At 33.9% G+C, this 19741-nt stretch overlaps 4 protein-coding genes and 1 long non-coding RNA gene across 8 annotated transcripts; 2 read left to right on the top strand and 3 right to left on the bottom strand.

Annotated features, from left to right (window-relative positions):
• The first annotated feature begins 421 nt into the window (after positions 1-421).
• On the top strand, positions 422-3676 carry LOC126687412 (peptidyl-prolyl cis-trans isomerase CYP21-4). 2 transcript variants are annotated; one of them, XM_050381972.2, is made up of 8 exons: positions 422-580; positions 718-872; positions 956-995; positions 1119-1169; positions 1825-1910; positions 2690-2827; positions 2942-3092; positions 3211-3676. In XM_050381972.2, exons 2-8 carry the CDS (start codon positions 721-723, stop codon positions 3295-3297), a joined length of 705 nt encoding a protein of 234 aa, XP_050237929.1. In that variant the 5' UTR covers positions 422-580; positions 718-720; the 3' UTR covers positions 3298-3676. The 2 variants fall into 2 exon arrangements, with proteins under 2 accessions (XP_050237929.1, XP_050237928.1); XM_050381971.2 differs by having other exon boundaries at positions 423-580; positions 721-872.
• Positions 3677-3849: 173 nt separating this feature from the next.
• LOC126687410 (pentatricopeptide repeat-containing protein At1g02370, mitochondrial) lies at positions 3850-5603 on the bottom strand. 2 transcript variants are annotated; one of them, XM_050381970.2, is made up of 3 exons: positions 5451-5603; positions 5216-5396; positions 3850-5119 (listed from the first exon to the last, which is right to left on the bottom strand). In XM_050381970.2, the coding sequence occupies exons 1-3, from the start codon at positions 5507-5509 to the stop codon at positions 3878-3880; spliced, it is 1482 nt and encodes a 493-aa protein (XP_050237927.1). In that variant the 5' UTR covers positions 5510-5603; the 3' UTR covers positions 3850-3877. The 2 variants fall into 2 exon arrangements, with proteins under 2 accessions (XP_050237927.1, XP_055962212.1); XM_056106237.1 differs by having other exon boundaries at positions 5216-5603.
• A 442-nt stretch (positions 5604-6045) lies between these two features.
• LOC126686510 (beta-carotene isomerase D27, chloroplastic) lies at positions 6046-8243 on the top strand. The gene is made up of 8 exons (XM_050380576.2): positions 6046-6221; positions 6314-6406; positions 6536-6640; positions 6722-6821; positions 6917-7008; positions 7104-7184; positions 7265-7333; positions 7902-8243. Exons 1-8 carry the CDS (start codon positions 6099-6101, stop codon positions 8031-8033), a joined length of 795 nt encoding a protein of 264 aa, XP_050236533.1. The 5' UTR covers positions 6046-6098; the 3' UTR covers positions 8034-8243.
• Positions 8244-8467: 224 nt separating this feature from the next.
• LOC126686509 (DEAD-box ATP-dependent RNA helicase 24) lies at positions 8468-13111 on the bottom strand. 2 transcript variants are annotated; one of them, XM_050380574.2, is made up of 5 exons: positions 12288-13107; positions 10649-11877; positions 9730-9769; positions 8891-9422; positions 8468-8779 (listed from the first exon to the last, which is right to left on the bottom strand). In XM_050380574.2, exons 1-5 carry the CDS (start codon positions 12874-12876, stop codon positions 8728-8730), a joined length of 2442 nt encoding a protein of 813 aa, XP_050236531.1. In that variant the 5' UTR covers positions 12877-13107; the 3' UTR covers positions 8468-8727. The 2 variants fall into 2 exon arrangements, with proteins under 2 accessions (XP_050236531.1, XP_050236532.1); XM_050380575.2 differs by lacking the exons at positions 8468-8779; positions 9730-9769 and having other exon boundaries at positions 9125-9422; positions 12288-13111.
• Positions 13112-18549: 5438 nt separating this feature from the next.
• LOC126686367 (uncharacterized) lies at positions 18550-19519 on the bottom strand. The gene is made up of 3 exons (XR_007643925.2): positions 19157-19519; positions 18980-19021; positions 18550-18730 (listed from the first exon to the last, which is right to left on the bottom strand). It is a non-coding gene; the product is annotated as an uncharacterized LOC126686367 (long non-coding RNA).
• Positions 19520-19741: the final 222 nt, after the last annotated feature.

Consider the following 19741-nt stretch of genomic DNA (forward strand, 5'->3'; position numbering starts at 1 on the left):
ATTTATTATTAAAAATTCAAATAAATTTTAAAACTAAAAAATAATTTCTTTTTTAACTTATTTATCGAATCGGTCTGGTTGAATCGATCCCACCGGTTAAATCATAAACCAATAATCCATATAGTTTGGTGTTTAAAACGATGAATGACTGGATCATAGGTTTTCCTTAACATTTATTCTCTCAAACGACATATCGATTTGACCAGTATATTGTCGTCGTCGTCATCATTATATTCAATATTCTAATATTTTGTCTTTCTAGACCTAGTACTGGTCAAATAGAAAACAAATCAGCAAATCTCAGAAACCAGAATTGACATTTCAAGAACCGGCCTATTGAACCTAGAAAATTGGACTCTAACCCGGCCCAATAAATTACAAAATCAACCGCTAAATTCTTTGAAAATTAAGAACAGCCAGATTAAGAAATCGAAAATAAAATAAAAGAGCAAAACCCGAATTTTAAACCCGAAAACTCACCACCAAACAAATATAAATTAAAAAATATCAAATCAAATCGTCAATTTACAGTAATTTCTCTACTGAATCAAGATCAAAGCACTGCTTGGTAACCGTTCAGGTACCTTCGATTCACTAACTTTTTTTTGATAAAATCAGTTGTTTATGAATTTATTATTAATAATTAGATCTTGAATCTCAATTCCAAATCGGAGAGTGTGGAATTTGCGTTTAATTGTATTGGTGTTGTCGTTTTAGCAGATGGCGAGGATCAAACCGCAAGCGCTTTTGTTACAGAGCAAAAAGAAGAAAGCACCGAGTCGATTGAGTCCTGTTACTGTTATTTTATGCTCCTTAATTATTTTATTGTCTGTTTTTTTCTTGTATTCTACCTACAGACACTGGTCTATAAGGTTTGTTCATTTTTTAATTTTTAAAATTTTGCTGTAATTTTACTTGATTTAAGTAATAAAATGTCGTTTGAACTTGTTTTCAGGTCGAAAATGCAGTCTGAAAGTGGCAATTCAAGCTTTGAGGTCACTTCAACTTTTTAATTTTTTTTTATATTTTCAAGGATTAATATTTTACTTTGTTTTATTTCTACTTGTGCGTACATTTTTCATCTGGCTCATTTTTTTAAAATATTTTTGGTGATGTAGGGGTATAATACTATTGCGAATTCAAAGAAATCTGATCTCCCTGGATATGCAGTATGTTTCTCTTTTATATGTTACTTTATATTCTGTTGAAAGGGTTATACTACTATGAGCATTATTATTATTGTGTTATTGTGGTGTTTGCATAAAGAAATTAGGAAGATGTTAATGTGAATTATTGAATTACATATCTGTAATGTTTTAGTAGGAAATGTGATTGGAATATTTTGTAAAGTCTGCAATGCATTTTATCTAGTTTTAGATAGGGATAGTGAATGACACGTCGACATGAATTGTTTGTTTACTAACTAGATTGGATTAGGTTGACAATTTAGCATGCTTCTCAAACATTTTTTGATTTTTATCAAAAGATTTGGAGAGAAGAAAGTCTTGCAAGTACACATTTCTCTTAGCCGATTACCCCTGTTAGCTCCTGATTTTTATAGAAAGAAATTGTATTGGTAAGGGTTTTTCTAGCTGGAGGTTGGTTATAGAACTGTTCCCACATTTTCATTGTTAAAAAATTCTATTTCATAATGATCCATTAGTTGGAAGTTGTTAGCTTTAGAATCATTGCATTGGTATGAAAATTCAGTTGAGATCACCATTTCTATTTTTTGGCATTGTTACATGTCTATCTCTATATTTCATTTGAGATTGTGTTCTACGTGTGATTTTAACATGGCTTTGCTGTACTTGTTTTTTCTAGGTTTTAAAAACATCAAAAGGCTCTATAATAGTGGAACTGTTCAAGGATGGCTCTTTTGATGTAGTTGACAAGTTCATCGACTTATGGTGAGTAATAAATATCCATTTGTTCTCAGCTTCAGGAAACATGTTCATAGACAAAATACCCTATGTGGTTAAACATTGTCATATTTTCTATAGACCATCTATTTTAGGGTCCGCAAGGTATAAATGTATAGTGTGAATTGGCGTAATCATGAGCATTTACTTTTGATAGATTTATTGCAGGGCTATTTTTTTCTACGCATGCATGTTTCTCATTATCATACATGCCTAATTTATGCTAAACCCATGGAAGCTCAGACTTCATAGGTTTATGAATTGACTTCTTTGTTTGAGTGCTTATCTTATGCATATTATGGTTATTTTGTTTCTTTTATCCCCGTCCCTTTATCGGCATGTAAATTTGGATCAATTCTCTTGCTGCCATTATTGACGGGAGATGGGATGTTGTCCTGACAATGCATACTGTTCTTACCAAAACTAATTGTTCAGGGGTCTTTTTGAACTTTCCCTTTCTTTAACTGCTAAGAGGGTTGTTTTTAAGCTCATTTAGCAAGCCTGCAGCATTAGATTACTCCTTGTTTGGTTTGCTTATACTTTCTACTTGGTGTAGCTGTAATTGATACACTATTGAAAGGCTTTCCTTTTGAGTTTTGATATTTATTAGTACGCTAGAATCTATCCATTTGGTGTATACCTCTATGTAAAAGATCAATCATCTAACAATTACAGAAAGGGAGAACATTATGAAAAATGTTTAGAACGTTATGGAAAATGTTAATGTTGCCCATCTTCCTAGATTAACATTGCAATTGGTTTTGCAGCAAAAGAGGACACTTCAAAGGCATGCGTTTTCGTCATGTAATAAAGAATTATGTTATTCAAGCAGGGGATGCTGATGATCACGGTGCTGCAGAAGATTGGACGTTGAGGGGGAAGCGTTACAGTCAACTTGATACGAGGTTTGTAGCGTTTTTTTGTATTACTATTATTATACTTATACACATTCTATATTTTATTCATGATTCATTTTATGAGTTTCTAGTGATGAATGAATTTTAATGTTACTCAACCAGTTTGAAACATGAAGCATTTATGCTTGGAACTTCTAAGGCAAAGCATGATGAGAAAGGATTTGAGCTCTTCATTACAACTGCACCTATTCCAGATCTGACTGAAAAGTTGATTGTTTTTGGACGGGTCATTAAGGGAGAAGATGTTGTTCAGGTGAGACTACTTTTTTTTTCTTTCTTGTTGTTGTTACAATGTGGAATTCAAGTTAAACCATTTTCATGTATCATGTCATATTGTTGCTGATTATGTTCTCGAATAATGTGATACCCAGGAAATTGAAGAGGTGGATACAGATGAATACTTTCAGCCTAAATCTCATATAGGGATCATCAGTGTGACTTTAAAAGAAGAAATTTGAAGGCTATCCTGATGAGTAGAAGATTTTTTTTCTCGCATTCCACTTTCTACAAGCGATATGTCCTGCCAAAGTTGTAATATTGAAAGTGTTAATTGCGGGGACCCTTGCAGTGAAGGGCATTTATCCCAGGATGGAGATTAATGCGAGCTGAAGCGACTTTTAAGTTAGCCTTGCGTGAACTGATACCAGTCATCTTTGGCATTCTTTTTTCCTCTTTCAGGCTGGGTTATACACTAAAATTTATACTGTATAACAAGTTGATGCAAATTTACTAGGAATTATCTACAAAAAGGGAAAGAAAAGGGTACATGATTTTGTTAATTATTATTGTGATTGGAGCTTTTCCCATTTTTTCAATTTGTAAGCTGTTTGTTTTTTACCTCCATTTTCCCTTTTCTTCAAACATGGTTTTTTTTGGCTTCTTTGGTGAATCTGCTGAAGTGAAAAAACTACATTTGAACTTAACATTTTAATCGCGAAACAATCGTTGTATATGTGGTAGGGTCAATTCTTAGAATCAATAACTTGTAACAAAAGCAAGACAGTGCAAAATGTTGCTCAAGATCTGAAAATTTATAACCTATTTGTCAGAGACTCTTTCAAGCAAGTTCTCAAGCTCATTGCTAACATCAATATTATCTTCTTTGAGCCTGGCGCGCATATCAGGAGCCGGTTTACCAGCAGCTGTGTAAGTCTTAAGGAGCAAACTATACGCATTAGCGTCAAGACGATTAATATGCTTCAAGATATTGCAGAACTTCTCAGCACCATTAACATCTTTCTCTTTGCAAAAATAATCAAAAAATGCATTCACTGTGCTTTCAAGTGGTGCCCACTCATACTCTTTAGATTCCGCAAAAGCTGCTTTCATATGCTTCAAAGCCAAATCCAGCTGATGAATCTTCAAGAAGAAAACCATGAACCTCTCCCGCGACTTAAAGAACGGTCCTCTATTTCTCGCAAGTGCCTCCTCAAAGATCACTTCAGCTTCTTCATACATGTCATGCTCTAAATACACTCGTATAGCGACATTTGCCAACCTCGTATCATAACTCGTACAGCCAGCTTTCCATTCCGCAAACAGTTTAGCAACTGCGTCAACATCATTCAGTTTCGCATACGCCTGAAGAATGACAAGGTAACTCAAATTCGGAACCGAATAGAAACTCAACTTCAACGACTCCCATATCCGATTCACCTCACTAGCATTACCTGTACCAGCATACAAGCTGATCAAAAAATGATACGCTTCCCGATTACGAAATCCCATCCTCTTCTCCAACATTTTAAGAGCCGATTCAGCTTTCTCTAAATCTCCCGCTTTCAAATAAACAGCGGCGAGATTACTATAAGCCGTCCACCCCATATTATCTTCCCCTAAATCTTTAACCATCTCATTAAGAACCCTCTCCGCTCCCTCGACATCATCCAAACAACTATAACTCTGCATCCAAATGTTATAAGTAAAAGAACATGGAGAAATCTTCCTCTTCTTCATATCATCAACTAAACCAGGCACTTTCTCAGGTTGACCTAATCTCATATACAATGACATGAGATTATTGAAAGGTAAAGAGGAAGTAATAAATTTCCTCTTATCCATTTCTTCAAAATGAGCTAATGCCTTATCAGTCATTAGCTCCTTACAGTATGAATTCAACAGAGAACCATATGAGCCGTGGTGATTTTGCGCCAATGGCGGCAGTCCGGTGAAGTAATCCTCCGCGGCCGGTACGCCTTTAGCTTTCGCTATAAGATCTATTCGTATCGCATAGTCCGCATTCGAAAAATTCATTTTTCGCTTCTCCATCCATTCCATTATCTGCGAAATTAATAAATTACAATCAACATCAATAAATAAACTATAAATTACGAACAAATTTCAACAAATTTTTATGGTTTGGTTTAGATTAATGACCTCAAGAGCGTGATCAAATCTTCGATATTTGCGAAGCTCTTTGATGCAACGAGTGAGTTCTACTTTTGCTACATTTTTGCCTTCCATTATATACTCATTTAATGTCTTTGACACGCTGCCTCCGGTCGCTCCTAGAGCCGATAACTTCCGGTACAGCCTTTCCGGATTTTTCGAGGAAGTCGCAGCTCGAGGAGCCGCCTCTGCTGTGGCCTCCGCCGCCTCAGCTGTGGCATCTGCCGCCGTGAAAAGCTGCCTTGTTAACCATGATATTAGTCGGCGTGGGTTCTTCGCCATGACCTGTGGGATTTTCCGATGAACGAAGAATTAGGGGTTTTGCTAGGGTTTTATTTCAGGTTTTGGCTACATTTTTCGCTATATTAAACGTTGTCGTTTGGATGAAATTATACGCGCTGTTTCGGCTCGGCGTTACCGTTACTTGTCGTTACTTTACCAGTTTTCCAGTTATTATTAAACTTCGACCAAAGAGTCAATCTGACCCTTAAACTTATATTTATCGGTTAAATAAGCCACTTTCAACTTTATTTAATCAACTAAATCCTTAAAGTTATGTTTTTGAATTAAGCAAGTCATTTTTAACTTTTTTTTTAATCAATTAGATCCCAAATTTTCTTAATTTAGATCAAGTTATCAATTTGTATTGCTCATAGATTATTTGACCCTTAGATATAAGTTTAGAGATACAGTTGACTATATATTTGAATCCAAAATACAAGTTTGAGGATTTAATTGACAAAAACCATTAAAAATGACTTATCTAATCCCGCTCATATAAGTACAAGGGCCAATTTATTCCTTTGTTTTTGTTCATTAAACTTTTTCAGAAAAAATCTAAAGATTGTTCTGAAATGAGATAGAGGTGAAAATGAAGTCAATGGCTACTCTCCGACCAGTCTTCATCTCCTCTGTTTCGTCACCAGCAAAACCTCTACTCCACAATCGGAGCTTTCGCGTCGTCTCGTGTTCTTCTTCTTCTCAATCCAAGCCGGTTAGTTTTTTTTTTTCATTTTCTGATAATTATGAACTTCAATTTAGAAATCTAATTTTACTTAAATCAATTGAAAAACAAAAAAATTGCAGTCAATAAGAGAAGAAGGAAGCACAAGATCAGTTTACAAGGCAGGACTCTTCGATGACTTGTTCCTCACTCTATTCCGGAACAAAATGGTCAAGGTGAGTACTATTATTATTGTTTCTATTGCTATAAATTTGGAAATACTGATTGCATTATTATTAGTAAATAGAAAATGAATTGGATTGATTTTTTTTGCGGTTATTTGTTTCGTTCAAGGATGATAACAGGAGGTTGGATGGGATTCAGAGAAGCCTGGATTTGATGGATTAATTGAAGTAGCAAATCGCCTCATGTCGACCGGGACAAGTAATACTGATACTAGAGATGCAGCAGTAAGTTTAAACATTCAGCTTTTATTTTAAATATAATCAAATCCGTTTAATTGAATTTGATTTTTTTTTTAAAAAAAACAGGTTCGAATTCTAAGGTCACTGTTTCCTCCTCTTCTATTGCATCTTTTTAAATTGCTTGTATCTCCTTTAGCACAAGGAAAAGTAGCTGCAGTGATGAATGGTGAGTGAAGTTCTCTTCAGTTATTTCTGTTCTAAATAAACTTTGGTTTAATATCGGGTCATTGAGTGAGCCTCGTAAAATTGTATGTTGTACAGCGAGAGTGACTGCTATTACTTGTCAATGGCTAATGGGCACATGTATGGTTAATTCCATAGACCTTCCTGATGGAAGCTCGTTGGAAAGTGGGGTAATTTGTCTAAGATTGTAATTTTTCGGGTGTAATTCGCAATGTTACAACTTGGTATTCGATTGATTGGTGTTTTTTCCTTTTTCGGAACGAAGGTTTTTGTAGAAAGATGCAAGTATTTAGAAGAGAGCAAATGTGTAGGGATTTGTGTCAATACATGTAAACTTCCAACACAGGTAACAAATCCCTTCAAGTTTCTCTTGAATTTAGTGTTCTGCTAAATAGTTATAGTTAACATGCAAATTTGTTTTCGTAGACTTTCTTCAAGGATTATATGGGAGTTGCGTTGCTGATGGAGCCAAACTTAGCCGATTATAGTTGCCAGGTATCATACCGAAAATCCTTTCTGTCAATAGAAGAGAGTTTTTGATGAACGACCGAGAGATGTTAAGATGTCATACTATATGGCAACCCACTACATGGATGCGTAGTCTAACAAATGAAGGCTATTGTTTGATTCATGAAATAAAATAGTATGAAATGGACAGCGATTCCATAAGGAGGTACTATTTTCCACAAAATCATGAAGTAGTAATTATATAGAATTGTTGTTCCTTGAACCAAAATGAGGAATAACTATTTTATACGGAATATCTATTCTATTCCGGACCTATCTCAAGCAAATATAGCTTTCATCCTTCTTTTAGTGTTGCACCAAATGTGGCGTGATACGGTAGCAATTCACATTTTAGCATGACAAAATAGTGTTATGTAGGAGAAACCAGTAACGCTAAAATGATAATTGATGACAGCATAAGTCAGCAAGTCATACGCAAGTAATGCTAAAAAAGTAAATTGTATTAGGTATAGATTGTAACTTGAGCAGTATTTGTAGCAAACAAAGTAAATCTAACTGCTATATGTCTGCTCTGATCTGGATGTTATTGTGGCAGTTTAAATTTGGGGTGCTTCCTCCACTACCTGAAGATGATAGCATGCTCAAGGAACCTTGCCTTGAAGCATGTCCCATTGCAAGTCGAAGAAGACGAGGATTTCAGAACATAGGCCAGTGTCCAAAAGCATAATATTTCATTGTTTGATTTTGAACTGATTGAGAGTTACCCTGCTCATGATTAGGGATGTACAAAAACCGATTATAACTGATTATACAGACCGAACTGAACCGATTTAGCCAATTCAGTCCAGTTTGTATATTGGTTTCAATTTTTAAACACTAAAAATCAATATTTTCGGTTTAGTTCGATTTGAAAGGAAAACCGGCCAAATTAACCTAATCTCCTACTTTCCTGAATACACATCTCTGGAAATGCGGCCTCTCTACTACTAAATCCTACATCTGCATTTTTGATATCAGTAATTTTGATCCAACGTAGACTAGACAATAATATACAGCCTCAATCAAGTGAATTCAAGATAGTCTGCTAATATCATCTCTGAATATGATGCCAACTGTAGCACAATCCAAGTGACCCCTAGAACGAAAAATAAGCTCCGCCAGTTTTAAGGATTCTAGAGAAAAAATAAATGAAACAATGATTTTTTAATAATTTACAAACTGATTGTATGACTATCTACCAAAGGAATTCTAACAAAGCATCTAAATTTCACATAATAATATATATAACTTTTCTAAGAACTGATAAAAATCAGAAATTATACACAATTACAGTTACAGAAGAAGCAAGTGATCAAACTCATAAAGCATTAATAATCATACACCTCATGCTAGGAATAGCTCTCATCCATGGTGTAGGGAAATCACTGATCCCAACCAGATCGCCTCCGTCTTTCTCTACCCTTCTCGCTAGAACTGCAAAAAGAAAAACAGCAATTATAAATAAACTACTCCGTATTGAATGAGCAATTGATCGTAAATATTAATAGAAGTATAGAATATGCCAATCGAAATGGAAAACTCAACCTTTCTGTGTTCTGATTAGGATTTACTCTAGAGTTCTGATTGGTTTGAGTATTGTTCGCAAATCCACCAATTGAACCACCGGAGACAAAACCAGAAAGCGAGCTGGTTGTCCGTGTTCTATTTGCATCTCCACCGACTGAACCACCGGAAACAAAACCAGGTAGTGAGCTGGTTGTCTGAGTTCTATTTGCATCCCCACCGATTGAACCACCAGAGACGAAACCAGATAGGGAGCTGGTTATCTGAGTTCCCCTCATGTCTCCACCAATAGAGCCACCTGAGACAAATCCGGATAATGCTGGTCTCTTATTGGCATAAGCAGTCGAACCTTGAGTGTTTGATGTTGCAGCAACAAAACTATTCTTAAATTGCGCCATCATCCCTTTCTTTGCCGAGTTAACTGGAGTAGCTCGACTTGGAACAGCCTGAGATGGAGTACTATTCGATTCTGGGTTATAGCCAATACCAAGACCAAAATCCACTCCACGGACACCTCGCCCATTTCCAGCCCTTCCTTTACCCTTTTTCCCACCTGCACATCCAACGGAGTGGAAGGTTCAATAATCCATAAAAGGTTAGCTTGAAAAGTTTCCGTGCAACTGTATGTATGCTCGACCACTTGGCACTTTCTTTCCAGTAATGGAAGCTCAGTATGAAATTGCAAGACAGAGTTTAGGTCACACATTTATTCAAGGCAAAAACGATAAGAACCCCTTAATACATTTATGTTAAATAAGATAAAAACAATTTAATTAGAAACCCATTATAAACAAAACAATTGCAAGAACATCAGATATTCATTCTCTCGCGTGTAAAATACAAAATAGAAAAAGGCTTACCTCCTTTTCTTGCATCACGTTTAGACCTGAACCTCCCATCCTAAAGATTATAAATGGTAAACGTCACTCGATAATATTAAGCATGTTACAAATATGATAGACACAGATGACAATAAGCATGAACTGTTGCCACTCTAAACATTGTATATATTTAATAAAGTGCCAATTAAAAAGAACTGAAAATCCACACCAAGAAATAAGAGCAGAAAACCACAATCTTCATGAATGTGAGAACACTTGTAACGAAAACTTAGAAGTTAATACTAGTGCTAGAAGCTCTACAAATCAATCCATCCAGAATTTTACTACTGCTATTGAGCCTCTCACTGCTACTAAAGTTCTTTGCCCTAATGTGTGCACACAATTGACAAATGACGTGTAGGGATCTACTGGCTTGTATATTTTTATGATATGAAGCTTAAGAAAAAGCCTTGTCAATAGGAAACCAGCAAGCTACATCAAGAAGATCAATAGATTGATGGAATTTTGCATAGATCATAAAGCCCTTATAAATTGTTGTTGTCAACTTATTTGTCATTTTTGTTTGTTGGATTAAAGAAATATAGTGAGGGGAAGATGTCTATCCTATTCAATTTTTACTTTTCAGAAATAATGCAAGCACTTTTCTTTTACTTCATATATAGAGTAAAAAGTAAATATAGAGCAGAAAATTAAATATAGAGCAACCCAGTTGTCTGATACATGGCTATGCATACAGTCATCAGTTCAACAATATTATGCATGTAATCAACTAATTATGCAACAGTAATCCTATTTCTAACAAGCTGGACTACGATTAGAACTACCTCTACTGGGTTCAATAAGATGAAAAGGACTACAGAGACATCAGTAATGCATCTAACCATGAATGTAAAAATACTCAAAAAGTGTCATTAGGCAAAAAGATATTAAAAAATACCTTCATAGCAAGATCCATAAGTTCCGCGGAGACATTCTGACCTGCAGCAATCAGGTTGTTAACCAGTTCAGCAGCAAACCGGGCTTCTTTCTGAGTAATAAGAGTGTATGCAGTCCCATCTTTGTCACCAGCACGACCAGTTCGACCAATACGATGCACATGCATGTCCATGTCTTTAGCAATATCATAATTCACAACTGACTTCAGTGACTTGATGTCAAGTCCCCGAGCAGCAACATCAGTTGCAATAAGAACATGATATACGCCAGATTTAAATTTTTGCAAAATCTCCATTCGTGAAGACTGATCTTTATCACCATGAAGAGCTGCAACTTTGAATCCCTTCTGAGCTAGTTGCGATTCAACTTCGTCAACTGTAGCTTTTTTAGAAGCAAAAACAAGAACGTCGCCGTTATCAATCATACCAGGAAGCTTCTCAAGAAGCCAGGGCAATTTCTCTGCATCAGAAGGAATCACTTCAACAACTTGAGTTATATCTTCATTGGCCATTCCCACCTCCCCTACTGTAACTCTTATGGGCTCAGTAAGGATCTCCCTAGCTAACTTTTCAACCTTTCGGGGCATTGTAGCTGAAAAGAGTAAGGTCTGGCGATCAGGCCTGATCTGACCAACAATGGATTTTATTTGTGGCTCAAATCCTAAGTCAAACATTCGATCAGCCTCGTCCAGTACCAAATAAGTTGCCTTCGACATATTTAGGGCCTTCATCTTTAACATGTCTATTAATCTCCCAGGAGTAGCAACAACAATATCGCAACCTGCCTTGAGTTCTTTAACCTGTTCCAGCTTAGACATGCCACCATACACAGCAGAAACACGTATCCCTTGTGATTTAGAAAACTTCTTTGCTTCCAAATATATTTGATGGGCTAACTCCCTAGTGGGTGCACAAATTACCCCAATTGGACCCTCTTCTTTCTGAAGTTCAGGCTGATCCATAATATGCACAATCATAGGAAGAACAAACGCAGCAGTCTTACCAGAACCAGTTTTTGCTATACCAATAATATCTCTCCCAGAAAGCACGATAGGCAACGCTTGACACTGTATTGAAGTAGGTTTTTCATAGCCTTGTTTCGCAATAGCATTCGTCAGTTGTGTTGAAAAACTACAGTCTTCAAACGTCTTAATTGGCCGAGGTACATCAAAACCTGAAACACGGATAGCTAAACTCTTGCGGTATTCAGCAACATCCTCCTCACTCATCCCTGAATCAATTCAAACAGTAAGTTCACGCTCAGAATTACACAAGCATTAATTAAGTTCCGGACTGTATAACAGTTACCCCCTTCTTCGGAAAGACTTAGGTAGCACAGACACTTCATTCAATCACCGTGTCCTGTTTCGGACACTTTACGCTTCGGACGCGAAAGTTCATTTTTTACATAGAAAAGATAAACTGTTTCGCCGAGTCCATGTTCAAGTGTCCTGTGTCCGTGACCGTGCCTGTGCTACCTAACTTAAACGCAAATATATATTCATTTGAATTATATGTAGTCAATTCCTCATGTTCGGAATTCAATTAAAACATTCCAAACAAATCCTAAACAAAGACTTCTCCTATGGAACAGATTATTAAACATATAACCATAAATGACAAAATAGTAAGTTTTAATACCTGAAATTGAGGGTTTCTCCTCATAAAAATCCTTATTAAACGGTTCATAATCAATCAAACTATGATCAAGAGCCGGAATCGGCTCAATCTTCTTCCTATCAATAACAATAGGATTATCATCTGAATCATACTCCAGCATTCCAGCATCCACAGCTTTCGCGGCCGCATAAACCTCCTCATCAGAATCATAACCAGCACGCAACGCATCCGCCGCCAACGTTAACCCTACATCCTTCTTCGACCTTAAAAAACTCACCATCGGATCATCATCATCCTCAACATCGTCTCTATACTTATCCGCCTTCTCCTTCGCCTTAGGAGGCGGCGCCGCCTTCATCTCCTCCTGTATACTCTCCATAAACGCATCGAGAGGGTCAACTTCGTCAATTTCTTCCGCTCCGTTGGTTTCCTTAGCGTTCTCATTCTCGTCGTAATCTATATTGTCGAGGTCTGTGTCTTCGTAGTTGTCGTGGCCATGGCGCGTTGACGGAGGTACGTAGAGGCGCTGTGGCGGCTGAGATTGCTCGAAGTTGTAGGTTTTTTGCCGGTTTATTCCGAATCCTTCGAATCCGAACTTCCGCTTTGACATTGCTGATCGGTCCGGTATGAGAATTTACGTGAAAATTGAATTCAATTATTAAATTGATAAATATTTAAAACCCTAATTAGAGTTTTTTCAGTGAGTGGTTTTAGCTTGGATTTTTGTTGATAGAGCTGGCCGAGTTCTTATTCATTACAGAGACGGAGAAGGTAAATGATGCGATAGGGTACTGTCTGTAATTCTTTGTTTCGGTTTGCCCCGACCCATTCGATATTTGGGTGCTGGACTCGGACGGGTCTGTTTTCAGCTAAAACTAAGGAGGAAATAACACTCCTTACCCTGTTTTATTTATTTTTTGCAAACTTACTCTCTTGAAACCTATGTATGCAAGCGTGCGCCATTTAACTTTTTGTTTTTCAATATTACGCTTTTTTTTTTCTGAACATACAATACAGCTCCACTTTTTTGTTTGTTTATTAATTGTGAAATGTTATTTCTTATTGTATCATACACACATCCACTTAAATTTATTTTGTCTCACTACTTTATATTTTGTCTTATTCATGTTAAATTATATCAAACCAATGTTTTTGTTTTGTTTTTCTTTTCTGTGCTATTTTTATATTTATTACAAATATTTATAATTCTTACTTATTATATTTGTCAATTAATATTGTTATTTATTATATTCATTTTCTCTTTATATGCACTTTTGTTTGTTAATAATTTTTTTATATTTATTACAAATATTTATAATTCTTACTTATTATATTTATCAATTAATATTGTTATTTATTATATTCATTTTCTCTTTATATGCATTTTTGTTTGTTAATAATTCTTTTCCAATCTCCTTTATTTTGATCTTTATTTTGATTTCCTTTATTTTGATCTCTAGTAGTGGAAGTTGATAACAGAACAATTGTTGATAAGCTGAATAGTAACAATTTTCATGGCTTTCATGCTAATATCGCAGATGCTATCCGAGCTTTAATGAGCAATGAAGTTTTAATCACTCACGTTGACAGAGAAGCTAACTTTACAGCGAACCACCTCGCATCTCTGAGTAATGATCATATAGCTGGAGTTATTTTTCATGATAACACTCGAAGAAATCTTTCGCAATGGTTGATGCATGATGAACATGGAGTAGCCTACTGTAGAAGGATTATTATAGATTAGTTTCAGGCTTATGCTTCTCATTTTTGTAATAAAAAGAAAGTGTTTGGTTTATAAAAATTGCATGCACAAAATTATTACAAATTAAACTACGTAAACTATTTGTATATATTTATTAATTGCTATTTAACTGGTTGAACTTCTCCTGCATCCCAAAAATTTAAATAAGATGGACGTCATTTAAAAAAAGGATAAAAGAAATCAAATACATAAGACATATGTCTATATTTAGACGATAAATTCCTATATGGGAAGAATAAATAATGAATAACTAATAATCAACTAACGAGCAAACAAAAATCAACCAACGAGCAACCAAAAAGCAAACAAAAGAGCAACTAACGAGCAATAAAAAAAATCAACGAATAAAAAAATAACCAATGAATAATTAAAATTGAAATCAAATAAAAATATATGTCTAAGTTTAGATGATAAATTTCTATATGTGAAGAATAAATAATGAGTAACCAACAATCAACTAACGAGCAGCCAACGAGCAATCAAAAAGCAACCAACGAGCAATAAAAAAAAGGGCCAAATGACAAAAAAAAGCCAAACATTTGAAGAAAATTTCACAAAAATTTAACCTTTCAATTTTATCCAATTTGTCCTGAAACGCATGATTTCGTTTCAATTATATCTGAACTATATAGCCAAGAGAAAGCATGAACCAGAATAAAAGAGCTTGCCCTACCCATGATTAAATATTTCATACTCTAAATTGGCATTTTTTTTTATGTTGCACCTAAGTGGCGCTGACATGACATAACACACATATATCACTATGGCAAACATTAGGTAAAAAGCGCAAATTAGTTCTTAAAAAGTGCAAAAAGTGTCAAACCTCTAAGGGTGTAATATTCTTTTAAAAAAATTTAAAAAATTTATTTGCAATTTGTACCTAAAATTTGCCATAGTGGCATATGTGCGGCATGCCACGTCAGTTCCACATAAGTAAAATCACGTGCCATTTTTATTTGGACATTATTAAAACGAAAATCATGTGTTTCATGACAAATTGGATAAAATTGAAATATTTAGATTTTTTGTAGAACTTTCATAAAAGGTTTAGTTTTTTTATTATTTGGCCTAAAAAAATCAACGAGCAATAAAACCAATAAATAATTAAAATTAAAATTAAAACAAATTTAATATTCACACATATCTTCCTTTTTTATTTTATTTTTAATTTACAAATATATTTATAATTTTTATTTATTAATTTGCTTAATTTTTTTTATTTAAATCATTATGGTAAAAGAAATATTAAATGAGAAAATTTTGTTCTAAGATGAAAAACATAATATATTTGGTTGATGCTAACCCTCCTAATACTAATAAAAAATTAAGTAACCAATTAAAATAGATTAATGTCAGAGTTTGATTTATAAAGTTTTTGCAAGAGAGTAATATAATATGCATGATAGAATATGAGTGGGTTTCTTACACAATTAATGAATAAGAGAGCACGTGTTAAGATGAGTTAAAAAACAAATAAAAAAAGAATGTACATGTGCAAACTAAAAGAAAGAAAAAGCGTATAAGTGCAAATGTTTTATGTCTAGCGTATAATTGCTATATAAACTATTTATTCAAGCATTTTTGTACAAAGCCCAAAACTAAGTTTTGGGGCCGCGTCTATGAAAATGGGCTTGCAGCTTGGATGTTGATGGCTTGTCCAAAGACAAAAAGAAGCGGGCTTTTGTCGAAAATACTCGAATTAGGGGTTCATATAGCAAAGATACGCCTGCTATAAAAAGATAGCACTTATACGCTTTTTTTCTCTTTTAGTTTACAAAGGTACTCTTTATTTTTGTTTGTCTTTTGTGCCCTACCAAACACGTGCTCTTTTATTTATGTAACAAACCTATCCTATTTTATTATACATCCTATATTACTCTTTAGAAAAATTATCAATCACACTCTGACAGTGACCTACTTTGGTTGGTCACTTTTTGAATTTTTTTAATAAAAAAATTTCGTTTTTATCTCAGATAAAATGTTTTCTCTATAAAAAATTTAAACAAATTGAAAAATAAAATTTATAAATATATTTTAAAGTTAACAATTTATAAAATATAAACAAAATGAATAAAAAGAGATATGTATAAAAATTAAATTTTATTTGATTTTAGTTTAAATTGTTTGTTAGTTGTTTTTTATTGCTCGTTGATTGTTTTTTTTATTGCTCGTCAGTTGCTGATTGGTTGCTCTTTTGGTGCTTATTGGTTGTTCTTGGTTGCTCGTTAGTTGATCATTGGTTGTTCGATATTTATTTTTCACATATAAAAATTTCTCATCTAATTTTAGACATATATCTTATGTATTTGATCTCTTTTTAAAAAAAAATGATATCTATATTATTTAAATTTTAAAAACTGAGACAAGTTGATCACTGTATCTTCAGAGTTGTTTTTCATACTTGAACATAATAACTAGCGTCGCTGCATTTATAAAAAGAAAAAGATAATGCACTTTTTTTCTAGCGATTGCTTTTAGAATAAATTTGTACTATTATAGAACAAGAAGGTTGACAGAATTAATGACCACAAGTAGCTGAGATAAATTAAAATTTCCAAAATAAAAAAATCAAACCAGATTTTTCAAGCTAACTCTTTGCCTTCAGAAGAAGAAAAAGACCCAAAAATATTTACTTCTTTATCTTCTTTGTTTGACATTTCTTTATCACCATACTACTCATTTCTGGATATTGAAAGAGAGAAAAAAAATTGTAATCTCATCTTTCTAACATTTTTAAGATCTATTTTAAAATCTCATAGATCTTCTTTTCACTTTTGCTCTCTACTTTTAACTCCCATTTGCACCGGCGGTTCATCGTCCTTCTCATCATCATCATCTTCATCGTTGGTGGCATCTTCGTCGGCGCGGCATTTTCGTCGGCGGCGGCATCTTAATCGTTTTTCACGTCCTCCACAGCTCGTTCATCTTCGTTTTTAAAGTGTTTATGGGTCCTTGCTTCTCCGAGAGAATGGATCTGCTCAATTATTTATGGGTTAAAGAGGAAGCACCAAACAATATATTAAAAAGGCTATCATTTGGAGAAGAAGATAGAAAATGAAAAATAGCGTATAAATGAAAGAAAAAAAACTAAAAAGGAGCACGCTTGAAATTAGAGTTTTGGAGTGAGTATTTATGCAAACTTTTGAAAAAAGAGAGTATATTGTGTCATTTCCTCAAAAGAAGCATGGACTCAATACTATATTTTCATATATATATATATATACTAGTACGACACCCTCGCGATGCTTCGGGAAAAAATTATTTAACTAAAGAATAACCAACAGAAAAACACAGACATAAAATAAAATTAATTTAATTATACATAAAAATACTCCAAACGGTAAATATTTTATTTCAGCCCTTGCATTCGCTTCGAAATTAAACATATTTAATTTAAAGTAGAATTTATATTAAATTTCAGAATACGATTAATTGTTCATTGTAATGTCATAACTTCCAAAACATAAAAAAGATCAAATCATTTTAAATATTTTTGGAAGGACGCATAATTAATCATACATTAATTATATAGCAGATTAAAAATTACATTTAATTCAAAACTAAAGTACTCGTATGAAGAAGTTTTGAGTATTCTATAAACAAATCATAGTTTAACAATAAAAATATTTAAAATTAATCTCATTTATGAAACCAAACATGTCTAGCTGTTTCAGTTAAAAATGATCGGCTACAAACATATTTGTTGCATTTAGTTACTGTAAAAATACACAAATGAGTTCAGATTAATTGATGTTGCTGCTTTTTCGAAGAGTCTAGATGCTACATCTCCTTTATAGGTGATACCATAATTCAGTAACCCAAGTAGCGCCAGGGAAATTTGAAGACAATACAAAGCATGCAACATGGACCCTATTGGATTATTTCAAGGATTTATTTTTGTGTAGAATGGATATATAAGTACCTTTTCACCAAGAAACTATAATCTCATCTTAATTATGATGCTACACCATGGCTCAAAGTCTAATTACAATGCAATTCCTGCTATATCTTGATTTAAATTTATCTCTTTCTAAACCATTGTTCTTTTATATTCTCGAGCTACAGTACATAAACAAAGTAAGAAAGAAATAGGAACATAAAATTACAGAGAATACATTTTTCTGAAAATAAACATGTTAAGGCAATCTGTAATAGGAATTAAGTTTGAAATTATTTTCAAGAAACTTTCATGAGTTTCCACTACCTACATTGAAAAATAGCACAAGTATGCATTATGCATGGTGATTAAGCTTACTTATTTATGTGAACTATGACAGATACTTAATTGTGTGGTGCCTGGATCACCTTCATGTCCAAGGATTGCAGCATTAATCAAAGCATCCATCTACATGATTCTCGCTATTAGACAGACCTATGTGTACTCACCATTTATTTCTCGAAATCTGAATGAAAAGGCCAAAAAAATCTTGCATAATAACTTTTGAAAGCTCATTTTACGATTCTTAGGTCACATTTCATTGATTTATTATTAATTATTATGCGAACTCTAGCAATGCAATATCGCAACACAAATACATCAAGTGGAATAGCACGGACCAGCCAGAATGAAAATCATAATGGGAATAGCAGGAAAGGAAAGTAATATCAAATTCACATCGCTAAAGTGTCTATTTCTTATACTCCTGCATTTTATTTCACAAAGCTTCAGTTCCTTCTGCCCACAAATTAAAAACTGATAGTCCTATAAATGAAATGAAATACTGTAATTAGTAAGTATTGAACATAAATTGTCTATATTTCAAATTATGATATAATGATAACTGAAACATTTCAAATTCTAATATCATCAAACTGTAGCCTACACATTCAAAATCGATTATCAATCAATAAAATAAAAGTACACCTTCATATGAAAAATTAATACAGTTATTCGAAAACAAAAAATTAATAAACATAGAAACTAAAAATATTAGGGTTTACAGCAAAACACCTCAAGGGGGTCGATTGACATTTATGATCAGCTGGCAAGTCACTAAAAAAACAAAAGAAAAAAAAGAAAATAGTAAGACAGATTTTTAAACTTGTAAAAATTATAACAATCAGGCAAAAGAAATCAATTGAAATGTTGCACTGAAATTGACCCAAGTAAGTAGTAAATAACTAAAACCTCTAAACATCGTCATATTCACGAAATCGAGCAAAATAGGGTTAAGACGTGAATATCAGGTGCAGGAAACAGTGATAAAAAGAAGAAGTAGCGAGAAAAAATAGAGGCGATGAGAGAGTCGGTGATAAACCAGGGAAAACAAAGAAGATCAAGCCAAAGATTGAAAATATGGGAGGAATTAAATCTTACAATAAAACAGAGGCAAAGCACACAGTAACAAAGTATGGAGGAGAAAGGAAAAAAAAACAGATAAGAACCAAGGATATAGACGGAATTTTTGAATTATTCAAGGGTAATTCATAGAGATAATGGCATGATTGTAATAAAGCTTAAGAAAGTAAAATAAGTTGGAACCCAAAAACACTGTTCAATGTACAGTGTTTTTGGGTTCTACTTTATACTATACGAGGTCGTCGTCGGGGTAGAGCCAGACCTCAGAAGGAGACACGCGAGATGGCAGAGAACCCTATGCCACCCCCGGTACGTTTTAATCTAAATTTTCTTTTATTTAATATTAAATTAATAATTCTAATAAACAATTTGTTTTTTTAGGTCGACTTTCACGGGGATACCGAAGATTTCGTC

This window comes from Mercurialis annua, linkage group LG6, assembly GCF_937616625.2.
Source record: "Mercurialis annua linkage group LG6, ddMerAnnu1.2, whole genome shotgun sequence".
NCBI classification, from domain to species: Eukaryota; Viridiplantae; Streptophyta; class Magnoliopsida; order Malpighiales; family Euphorbiaceae; genus Mercurialis; species Mercurialis annua.